This window comes from Leptodactylus fuscus, chromosome 9 (assembly GCF_031893055.1).
Source record: "Leptodactylus fuscus isolate aLepFus1 chromosome 9, aLepFus1.hap2, whole genome shotgun sequence".
NCBI classification, from domain to species: Eukaryota; Metazoa; Chordata; class Amphibia; order Anura; family Leptodactylidae; genus Leptodactylus; species Leptodactylus fuscus.
The window spans coordinates 5454041-5466757 of NC_134273.1; the positions used below are offsets into that span (position 1 = coordinate 5454041).

Here is a 12717-nt window from a genome sequence, read left to right on the forward strand (position 1 = left end):
TATCCCTGTACTGTGACATCACTGTGTGTATTATCTCTGTACTGTGACATCACTGTGTGTATTATCTCTGTACTGTGACATCACTGTGTGTATTATCCTGTACTATGACATCACTGTGTATTATCCCTGTACTGTGACATCACTGTGTGTATTATCTCTGTACTGTGACATCACTGTGTGTATTATCTCTGTACTGTGACATCACTGTGTGTATTATCCTGTACTATGACATCACTGTGTATTATCCCTGTACTGTGACATCACTGTGTGTATTATCCTGTACTGTGACATCACTGTGTGTATTATCTCTGTACTGTGACATCACTGTGTGTATTATCTCTGTACTGTGACATCACTGTGTGTATTATCCTGTACTGTGACATCACTGTGTGTATTATCCTGTACTGTGACATCACTGTGTGTATTATCCTGTACTGTGACATCACTGTGTGTATTATCTCTGTACTGTGACATCACTGTGTGTATTATCCTGTACTGTGACATCACTGTGTATTATCTCTGTACTGTGACATCACTGTGTGTATTATCTCTGTACTGTGACATCACTGTGTATTATCCTGTACTGTGACATCACTGTGTGTATTATCCTGTACTGTGACATCACTGTGTGTATTATCTCTGTACTGTGACATCACTGTGTGCATTATCTCTGTACTGTGACATCACTGTGTGTATTATCCTGTACTGTGACGTCACTGTGTGTATTACCTCTGTACTGTGACATCACTGTGTGTATTATCCTGTACTGTGACGTCACTGTGTGTATTACCTCTGTACTGTGACATCACTGTGTGTATTATCCTGTACTGTGACATCACTGTGTGTATTATCTCTGTACTGTGACATCACTGTGTGCATTATCTCTGTACTGTGACATCACTGTGTGTATTATCCTGTACTGTGACATCACTGTGTGTATTATCCTGTACTGTGACATCACTGTGTGTATTATCCTGTACTGTGACGTCACTGTGTGTATTATCCTATACTGTGACGTCACTGTGTGTATTGTCTCTGTACTGTGACATCACTGTGTGTATTATCCTGTACTGTGACATCACTGTGTGTATTATCCCTGTACTGTGACATCACTGTGTGTATTATCTCTGTACTGTGACATCACTGTGTGTATTATCTCTGTACTGTGACATCACTGTGTGTATTATCCTGTACTATGACATCACTGTGTATTATCCCTGTACTGTGACATCACTGTGTGTATTATCTCTGTACTGTGACATCACTGTGTGTATTATCTCTGTACTGTGACATCACTGTGTGTATTATCCTGTACTATGACATCACTGTGTATTATCCCTGTACTGTGACATCACTGTGTGTATTATCCTGTACTGTGACATCACTGTGTGTATTATCTCTGTACTGTGACATCACTGTGTGTATTATCTCTGTACTGTGACATCACTGTGTGTATTATCCTGTACTGTGACATCACTGTGTGTATTATCCTGTACTGTGACATCACTGTGTGTATTATCCTGTACTGTGACATCACTGTGTGTATTATCTCTGTACTGTGACATCACTGTGTGTATTATCCTGTACTGTGACATCACTGTGTATTATCCCTGTACTGTGACATCACTGTGTGTATTATCTCTGTACTGTGACATCACTGTGTGTATTATCTGTGTACTGTGACATCACTGTGTGTATTATCTCTGTACTGTGACATCACTGTGTGTATTACCCTGTACTGTGACATCACTGTGTGTATTATCCCTGTACTGTGACATCACTGTGTGTATTATCCTGTACTGTGACATCACTGTGTGTATTACCCTGTACTGTGACATCACTGTGTGTATTATCCTGTACTGTGACATCACTGTGTGTATTATCCCTGTACTGTGACATCACTGTGTGTATTATCCTGTACTGTGACATCACTGTGTGTATTATCCTGTACTGTGACATCACTGTGTGTATTATCTCTGTACTGTGACATCACTGTGTGTATTATCCTGTACTGTGACGTCACTGTGTGTATTATCCTGTACTGTGACATCACTGTGTGTATTATCCCTGTACTGTGACATCACTGTATGTATTATCCTGTACTGTGACATCACTGTGTGTATTATCTCTGTACTGTGACATCACTGTGTGTATTATCCTGTACTGTGACATCACTGTGTGTATTATCCTGTACTGTGACATCACTGTGTGTATTATCCTGTCCTGTGACATCACTGTGTGTATTATCTCTGAGTGCTTTGCCTTTGGCTTGTATTGCCGCCATATTTGCAGGGAAATGTCACCATATGGGTGAGGGCTTTCAGTGGAGAATACATGTGTAAGTGATGGCAGCGCTCGCAGATTCGCGGCGGTTTCGCCTTCCTCGCCTGACAGATGCCTCTTCATTAGGTTTGTAAATGTGCCGTACTTAACATGTAACGAAGATTCCACATTATATCGCGCTAACTGATTCTCATTCGCAAAATCTTCTGTAATTAAGAGCAGTGATAAAGAAATGCAAAAAAAAATTTTTAATTTTTAATTTTTTTTAAATTGCCTCCTTCGTGGCCGGTGCTCTTGCGGGATCCTCAATCCTCGTTTGTGTAACGCACATTTGTTCGGTGACAGATCAAGTAAAACAAACTTAATGAAGCGAATGACTGTCGTTTATAACGCAATAATGAGGCGCAACAGATCCGGTATTAATTCCCGCTTCCGTCCTTTTACCAGGGAGCCATCTTGAAAGCAGAGGCAGAATTTACGGAAGTGGAAATCGCCACTAAAATCCGGATTGTGAATTCTATCATTTACCGTCTGCGCAGAAGTGGCGATACTTACGGAGAACGTGCGGTAACTAATGGCGCGGCGTCCCTTTAATTCCCACCTTCGTACCTATCTCAGAAAACAGCAGATTTTTTCTCTCCTAACGAACAAGTAATTAGCGGCCACATTAAGGAACCTCCACAGGGTCTGCGCTGGGTAAACAGCCTCATTAATTGGAGATGTTGGAGGAAAGAATCGCAGTTTAATAAAATCCACCCTCATATTCCCACCTAATGATGAGCGTAAATAGCGCTAATTAATAAGACAATTAATATCGCCGCGCTGACGAGGTTACCGGTGACTAGTACGAGACAATACCACAAACTGATGGAACTCAATTAACTGTTTATTAGCAATGTACGGATCTGATTATCCGAACTATAGAAAGTTGTGTCATCCTGGCGGTCTCTGGTATCCCGGACTCTAGTGTCAGATTATCAGGGGTGAGACATCCAGACCACTGGGGGCAGCATTCAAAGGGAGATTCTACCATTGTAATCGTGAACCATGAAGCTCAGGATGAACACAGCCATAACTGCCTGCAGGCATCAAGCAATAGTCTGATGTACAGTGCTGTGCAAAAGTATTAAGCATGTGTGGGAACAATGCTGTGCGGTAAGAAAGGGTTAATAGTTTATTTTTGTCAAGTGACAAAATGAAGTGAAAGAAGAGAAATGTAAATCCCATCATATATAATAAAGTGATACACAGAGTAGTGTGTTTGTGTAAGTGCAAAATGTTACATATATATATATATATATATATATATATATATATATATGAGGATGTGATACATTGTAGCAAGTATATGGGCTGATAAGCAGAGACTGTACAACTATACTCACTAAACATACCGCCTGCCAGCTATACCCAGTAACATACCGCCTGCCTGCTACACCCAGTAACATACCGCCTGCCTGCTACACCCAGTAACATACCGCCTGCCAGCTATACCCAGTAACATACCGCCTGCCAGCTATACCCAGTAACATACCGCCTGCCTGCTATACCCAGTAACATACCGCCTGCCAGCTATACCCAGTAACATACCGCCTGCCAGCTATACCCAGTAACATACCGCCTGCCAGCTATACCCAGTAACATACCGCCTGCCTGCTATACCCAGTAACATACCGCCTGCCAGCTATACCCAGTAACATACCGCCTGCCAGCTATACCCAGTAACATACCGCCTGCCAGCTATACCCAGTAACATACCGCCTGCCTGCTATACCCAGTAACATACCGCCTGCCTGCTATACCCAGTAACATACCGCCTGCCTGCTACACCCAGTAACAGACCGCCTGCCTGCTACACCCAGTAACATACCGCCTGCCAGCTATACCCAGTAACATACCGCCTGCCTGCTATACCCAGTAACAGACCGCCTGCCTGCTACACCCAGTAACATACCGCCTGCCAGCTATACCCAGTAACATACCGCCTGCCAGCTATACCCAGTAACATACCGCCTGCCTGCTATACCCAGTAACATACCGCCTGCCTGCTACACCCAGTAACATACCGCCTGCCAGCTATACCCAGTAACATACCGCCTGCCAGCTATACCCAGTAACATACCGCCTGCCTGCTACACCCAGTAACATACCGCCTGCCAGCTATACCCAGTAACATACCGCCTGCCTGCTACACCCAGTAACATACCGCCTGCCTGCTACACCCAGTAACATACCGCCTGCCTGCTACACCCAGTAACATACCGCCTGCCAGCTATACCCAGTAACAGACCGCCTGCCTGCTACACCCAGTAACATACCGCCTGCCAGCTATACCCAGTAACATACCGCCTGCCAGCTATACCCAGTAACATACCGCCTGCCTGCTACACCCAGTAACATACCGCCTGCCAGCTATACCCAGTAACATACCGCCTGCCAGCTATACCCAGTAACATACCGCCTGCCAGCTATACCCAGTAACATACCGCCTGCCAGCTATACCCAGTAACATACCGCCTGCCTGCTATACCCAGTAACATACCGCCTGCCAGCTATACCCAGTAACATACCGCCTGCCTGCTACACCCAGTAACATACCGCCTGCCAGCTATACCCAGTAACATACCGCCTGCCAGCTATACCCAGTAACATACCGCCTGCCAGCTATACCCAGTAACATACCGCCTGCCAGCTATACCCAGTAACATACCGCCTGCCTGCTACACCCAGTAACATACCGCCTGCCAGCTATACCCAGTAACATACCGCCTGCCTGCTACACCCAGTAACATACCGCCTGCCTGCTATACCCAGTAACATACCGCCTGCCAGCTATACCCAGTAACATACCGCCTGCCAGCTATACCCAGTAACATACCGCCTGCCAGCTATACCCAGTAACATACCGCCTGCCAGCTACTAAACCTAATAGGGAGTATTTATTATAAAGGGAATATCTGGTCAGTGTTTCTAGAGTTTCTATTCCTATAATTTGTGTCACATTTGATGACTTTGCTCCTTTCTCTCTCTGTGTCACTTTTTTACTATCGGGGACTGAAACTATTTTTTGCAACATTTTCAAAAAGTTACATTGATACATCTGCAGGCTGGCCACGCCCACTGTCAGATAGAGTCTTCAAAAAGTGACCTGGGTGGAGCCTCAGTAGTGACCGGGGGCTGGGGAAGATGGAGAAGAGCCTGGAAGTCCGGAAGGTCAGGGGATGCAGCAAGGAAAGCGGAGGAGATGTTTTTGGTTTTCCCATGACCTCTCAGTTCTTCTACTTTTAGTTTTATGAGTTTGGTCCAAAATGATATTTTCAGGTGAAAGAAATCTGGTGAGGTTCGCCGATCACTATCCCATAGATACAATGTGAATAGAGCTTAATAACCAATGTATCCATACAAGTAGTGAGCAGCGGTTATAGGGAGAGCAGAATGTATCCAGAAGATCACTGATACAAAATAACACTAATACTACTACTAATAATAATAATAATAGAATATTTTATCCTCCTTCTCGCCTTCCTTCATCCATTCTTCTTCCTGTCCACATTCTTCTATTAATTGCCTTCAGGAATGTCCCGAGCATCTGCTGCGTCCGTCCCCCGCGACGTGTTACCAGATCCGCTGCTGGTTGCAGATTCTGCAGGACTGATGAAGCGCCACGAGCGCCGGTGTCAGGTCCCCCATCTGCAGGGTCCAGGTGCTGCCGCTCCCCTCCTTCCTCGGCTCCCCTGTGTACCGCAGTCAGATGTCTTGTAGTGGAGCAGACACAAGCAAGAAAGCGCAGTCCCTGGTGGCCGCCGCCGCCGCGGTAGAACAGGCTGCTCGCCTTAGATAGCAGCCGCCGCACAATACATCTCTGTCTGGAATCAGCCAATTAGTATGTCTGTTTGCTTTCCATCTGAAGGTAACCGCTTGTTTTCAAGGCAAAATCAGCATAATCTCTCTCTAAACAAGCCCGGAAAATTAATTGACGATTAACCCTGTGCTGGCCGGGGGCCCAGGATCGTTACTAGTCACCAGGCAATGTTTGCTTTCTGGTGTTATGGCTCTTAAAGGAATAGGAAGAAACATTTTGAATCTGTTTTGATATTTGGATTATAGAATTTTTTATTCTATTTTCTGTCCGTGATTATGGGGGCGGCCATCTTGCCTGAGCTTCTCCTCTGCTCTACTAACAGCATTTAGTGATCTGCTTTACAGCACAGTCATGGCCATAGACAGCAATAGCAATAGAATGAGAGTTCTGTGCAGGGAGGGGGAGGGGATAAGCGGTGACATCATCTATTGTCAGTAGTGATGTAATGATGGGGCAGTAGTGTTATCTATAGCAGTGTTATCTTATAGTGTTTGTGATGTAAGGGTTCGTTCACACTAGCTTTTGGGGACTTTCTCCCCCCCATACCGTTTTCTCTCTGCCGATTTCAGTATTGTATCAGTGGAAACCCGCTGGTCCGCATTATAGTCTATACAGTCTGCAGGTAAGCAGTCCCAAAGAACAGAAACCCCAGGGCTAACGTGACCCTAGCGTAAGTGAGGCGACTGCTGCAAAGGACACTACTAGGGAAAAAACTTCTTTAAAGATTTGATTAACTTAAACATGTGGTTTAAAAATTAGGTTATTTTTGGTGACACTTTCCCTTTAAGGTGTGTTACCCTTTAAAATAGGAGCAGGAAGAATCTTTTTGATTTTTACTAAGAAGGAGAAGAAGGGACGGATCAATGCAGAAAATAACAAGTCGCCTGCGCGCAGAATCCCCTCAAATTGCCGAATACAATGTAACAGTTTTAAAAATAGCAAATACATAAATGCAGAAGCGAAGGCAGCGGAGGAGGTGGCAACGGGGGTGGGGGCAGCAGAGGCAGCGGGGGTGGGGCAGCAGAGGCAGCGGGGGTGGGGGCAGCAGAGGCAGCGGAGGAGGGGGCAACAGAGGCAGCAGAGGAGGGGTCCAGAGAAGGGGTCAGCGGAGGCAGCGGGGGTGGGGGCAGCAGAGGCAGCGGAGGAGGGGGTCCAGAGAAGGGGGCAGCGGAGGAGGGGGTTCAGAGAAGGGGGCAGCGGAGGAGGGGGTCCAGAGAAGGGGTCAGCGGAGGAGGGGGCAGCAGAGGCAGCGGAGGAGGGGGTCCAGAGAAAGGGGCAGCGGAGGCAGCGGGGGTGGGGGCAGCAGAGGCAGCGGAGGAGGGGGCAGCAGAGACAGAAGAAGTGGTGGCAGCAAAGGTGGCGACGGCAGAAGCAGCAGAGGAGGGGGTAGAAGAGGCAGCGTGAGTGGGGACAGCGGAGGCAGTGGGGGCAGCAGAGGAGGGGGCAGCAGTGACTACAGCAGAAGCAGCAGAGGAGGGGGTAGCAGAGGCAGTGGGGGTAGCAGGGGCAGCAGAGGTAGCAGAGGCGCACACACAAGCAGGTGGTTTTCCGGGGATGTCTGTATCCAGTTCCCTGAGTATATTAAGCACTGGCGGTTTTCGTGCGGTTACTTACACCGGTCTTTTCATCAAAGATCTTGATTCCTCCAAAGGAAACGGTTAAAAAGACTTTCTGTTTGTGTTCACCTTTTGATCGCGCTCCCGCTGCAATACCCTGTCGAGAGAAGAAAAAAATAGATAAATCTGGGGTTAGACGGTGACCCCATTATTCTCAGGCCCTTTGAAAAATTCAGCTGAAGTGAGAAAGGACGAGGCGGCCGCGACGTTCAGTCGCTTCTACTACACAGATACAGTCTGTCAAACTTTTACAGGTCAGATTGTAATTCTGCTAAAGTTGTATTACTAAAAAGTGGGGCAGTAGCGAGGATCTGCCCACACCATGCATGCTCCAATTCACCCCATAGAGTGCACTTCCTGCCATTACCACTAGGGGGAGGTCTGTGTGTACAGGTTTATTATGGAGTTCATAGGATCGGCTGATCCAAACAGTACTTGTGTAAGTCCGGGCCAGCAGGTAACGAGGATCCGCGACTAGGAGACAGACGCACACTGGCAGGTATATAACACAATTTACTTATGAAAAATGGGAAGGAATCAACAAAATAAAACTAAGTTACATATAACAGTATGAGGATAACGCCCCCTATAAACTGGCCCTAGCTGTCCCTGAGATACTTGTACGGTACCGGGTTTATACAGTCTCTCTCAGCTCTCTGTGGTGCTCCCTCGATGCAGGCCTGTCCAGGAACTCAGCAGACTCTGTCTTGCTTCTGTCTTGGGTGAAGGTCTGAACAAAGTCCAAGGCACAGTCCGGCTTTAGTCTCCAGAACAATCTCCACAACACTGCCGCTTTCTCCAGTCAGTCTCTGCAGTGTTTCAGGCCTTCTACTATGGCCTACAGCAGCAATGGCCTCTCACAGGTCCTCACAGCACACACACTCTGGGCCCACACCACGCTGCTCACGTCACTTCCTCTGGACCGCACCATTTACCAAACAGAACAGGGTGATTATTGTCTCACAGTAGTACAGTCCCAGGCTATATTTCTTCACACCAGTAGATGGCAGCAAAACACCACTGTTAAGACAATAGGGGCTACTACTGACTGCTACATACCCCCCCAGTCGAATGTTGGCAGTCCCTGACAACAATAGCCCCATCAACACATTTCTGTAATCGCAATGTTGTGATGTAACGATGGACCGCTGGCCAAACAAACTCATTCTGGGCATAACGCACTGGCGGTACACCCGCTGTGGAGCGACTAGTCCGCCGCAAGCTTGTCATATCATCAGCAAGTGTAGAGGTCGGTCTCTCATTAGGACGGTCAGATATGGCAGTCGGGGGTGTCACTACTGTTGCAGGCCCAGTTACTGTCGGGGTGGTCACAGCTTCCACAACACCCCCGTTATCATCATCGTCATCCCACAACCAGGGCTCACTTGTGGAGGGGTGTGTCATAGTCACTTCCTCTCTGTCGTTCTGAACTGGCCCCTGAGACTGACATGGGCGTAACATGTCACGGTGTAGCGTCCGCGTCTGCTTGGTCAGGGTATTTTGGACTTGGTAAACGGGACTATCAACATGAGGGTGGGCCACAATGCAGTAAGGGTCAGGTTCCCACCTACTGTCCAATTTCCCTAGTGGCTTCTTTACTCGTACCAAGACTAAGTCGCCCACTTTAAGAGGGGTGTCCTGCACCGGCCGATGATTAGGGTGAACTTGTTCTTGTAGTCTCTCACGTACTATCCGGTGGACAGTCTCTAATCTCTGACGGTGAGCCTGAATCCAAGTGGGCAGACCTCGATAAGGAAATTCATCGGCGTCTTCGAGGTTGAGGTCTCCCACACCTTTTCCCTAACGTCATTGAGTAGTTCTTGTAGGGCATTGGCATACTGAGGGAGAGTTTCAGTTTCTGACTGGGTTCGCTGAAAGAACCTGACCTTTAGGGAACCTAATGATGCTGTCTCTCCATAAATGGTCTCTAACAAAGTCACTACTTCATCAAATGTCTTTTTCTCATTAGCTGGTTGTAGCCTGACAGTCGTCTTGGCGTCCCCTGTCAGCGTCAGTGTGGCTAACTGTACTATCACATCTGGTGCAATGTCATATATCTGCTGTAAGCCTCGTATCTGATCTGCCCATTCAGCTACCGTCATATTACATCCATTAAATTTTGTCACTTGGCTCATCACTGAGCCCGGCGGCACCATTCTCCTTCCTGGTAAAACAGCTACATTGGGACTATCAGCTGGGGCGCCTGAGCTTGACCCGGCAGAGGTTCCCTCTTCCCTGTCCGACATGTCTCCTGAGCTACGGATCCTGCCGACTACGCCAAAATGTAAGTCCGGGCCAGCAGGTAACGAGGATCCGCGACTAGGAGACAGACGCACACTGGCAGGTATATAACACAATTTACTTATGGAAAATGGGAAGGAATCAACAAAATAAAACTAAGTTACATATAACAGTATGAGGATAACGCCCGCTATAAACTGGCCCTAGCTGTCCCTGAGATACTTGTACGGTACCGGGTTTATACAGTCTCTCAGTTCTCTGTGGTGCTCCCTCGATGCAGGCCTGTCCAGGAACTCAGCAGACTCTGTCTTGCTTCTGTCTTGGGTGAAGGTCTGAACAAAGTCCAAGGCACAGTCCGGCTTTAGTCTCCAGAACAATCTCCACAACACTGCCGCTTTCTCCAGTCAGTCTCTGCAGTGTTTCAGGCCTTCTACTATGGCCTACAGCAGCAATGGCCTCTCCCAGGTCCTCACAGCACACACTCTGGGCCCACACCACGCTGCTCACGTCACTTCCTCTGGACCGCACCATTTACCAAACAGAACAGGGTGATTATTGTCTCACAGTAGTACAGTCCCAGGCTATATTTCTTCACACCAGTAGATGGCAGCAAAACACCACTGTTAAGACAATAGGGGCTACTACTGACTGCTACACTTGCTCGAATGTAAAATATACTGCAATACAGAAGGATCGAGCGAGCCAGGAGCAAGCCCAAAGTAAAAAAAAAATAAAAATAATAATAAATAAATAATAAAAGTAAAAAAAAAAAAAACTAGTCCAAACTAGGCCGGGTGCTGACGGGGTTAAGTCTTTGCCATAAGGAGGAGTCTCCCTGGAAGAGTTTGGACACAAGTATAAGGTTTGGGGTGATTCTGTAACATTGTAACGTTGTGTCTGTTCCGGGCATCCCTATGATATCTGTGAAGTAATAAATGTCAGCGCCATTGACTTGCTTTGCCTCGCAGCTTTTTGGACGCCTCGGAGACGGATGCATTAGTGGCAATCACGGGTTTGTGTATTCACAGGGAAACCTTCGCGCTTTGTGCAGAAATTATTGAGATGGAGCAGAAACCCTTGTGTCACACAGCTCGGGATAAAGGCCGCTTCGCTTGCTTACAAGACAAGAACATTAATCTGTAAGACCTCCCGGGCGCCGCCATCATTCCCCCAGCTCTGATAAACCTCTCAATTATTGGGAAGAAAAGCATCCAGCATCTCGCGGACAAGGGGACATTTTCCCGGACGCGACGGTTGGCGTATTTTATCAGCAGGTGTCGGGGCCGCATGTTGGTAAAGTGGAAATGGAGGGGATTAAAACTAATTTCTAATGTGAATATTTCCAGGGTGATAAAAGGAATTACTAATGAAAAAATCGCTTATTACGAAGGCGGAAAGCGCGCTCAAAATCAGGCGAAATATTTAGACCGGTGGCGTCCAACATGGGCTGCTGAGTGGGGAGCTGGTAAAGAGGGTAATATGGGCAGATCTGGCAGGGTGAAGGGGTCGGGAGCCCCAGAGGTCCAGTCATGTCCTGCCCCGGGGCCACAGTCTCCCAGTGCTCCAAGACATAGTGACCCTGGATATTGGCCCCCAGTCTCTAGTTTACAGAACTTGGTATCAGTGGGGTCTAATTTCTCATTGATCGCTGGTCTGTGTGAGACCCCCCTACTATAAAGAGGTTCCTAGTGCCCAGGCCCAGTCCCTAGTATACAGTGGTCAGAGCAGAGCCCAGTGTTGTCCAGTGTTACGGTGCATTATTTTATTGCCCCCACCTCCAGGGTCTAGATCTCTGGTTCTCTAATCCTTGGTGTTTGCTGTTTTTCTTTCCCAGTCCCTGGTGTCCAGTGGCCCATATATTTAGATTCTGGTGTCCAGTGTTTTACTTCACAAAGCCCTTGTGTCTAGTGGGTTGGTTTTTCAAACTCTAGGGTCCTGTGGTTCCCTTCTGTAGATCCTGGTGTCCAGTATTTCACCTTTTTAGGTTTTGGTTTCCAGTTGATGATTTAGTTCTCTAGGTCCTGGTGTCCAGTGGTTCTGCTGTCTTTTTCTTGGTGTCCATTGGTTCAGTTGTCCAGGTCTCAGTGTCACAAGGTTCAGTTCTCCAGGTTCTGGGGTCCAGTATTGCAGTTATCTACTCTGGTGTGCAGTGTTTCGGTTCTCCAGGCCCTGGTATCTGGTGGTATCTCTAGGTCCTGATGTTCAGCAGTTCCTCATGGTCCTGGCATCCATTGGTTCACTTCTCTATGTCTTAGTGGCCAGCGGTCCAGTTCTCCGGGTCCTGGTGTCCAGTGACATGTGACATATACAGTCCTATGAAAAAGTTTGGGCACCCCTATTAATTTTAATCATTTTTAGTTCTAAATATTTTGGTATTTGCAGCAGCCATTTCAGTTTGATATATCTAATAACTGATGGACACAGTAATATTTCAGGATTGAAATGAGGTTTATTGTACTAACAGAAAATGTGCAATAGGCATTAAACCAAAATTTGACCGATGCAAAAGTATGGGCACCTCAACAGATAAGTGACATTAATATTTAGTAGATCCTCCTTTTGCAAAGATAACAGCCTCTAGTCGCTTCCTGTAGCTGTTAATCAGTTCCTGGATCCTGGATAAAGGGATTTTGGACCATTCCTCTTTGCAAAACAATTCAAGTTCAGTTAAGTTAGATGGTCGCCGAGCATGGACAGCCCGCTTCACATCATCCC

General features: G+C 47.0%; 1 protein-coding gene across 7 annotated transcripts in view; it reads right to left on the minus strand.

Moving 5' to 3' along the window:
- Window positions 1-12717, minus strand: part of DAB1 (DAB adaptor protein 1) — a 499349-nt gene that overhangs the window by 72604 nt on the left and 414028 nt on the right. For all 7 annotated transcript variants that reach the window (XM_075286464.1, XM_075286463.1, XM_075286461.1 and 4 more), the window contains exon 7: window positions 7760-7858. In XM_075286464.1, the coding sequence (XP_075142565.1) occupies window positions 7760-7858 (99 nt within the window). The remainder of the gene's footprint in view (window positions 1-7759; window positions 7859-12717) is intronic.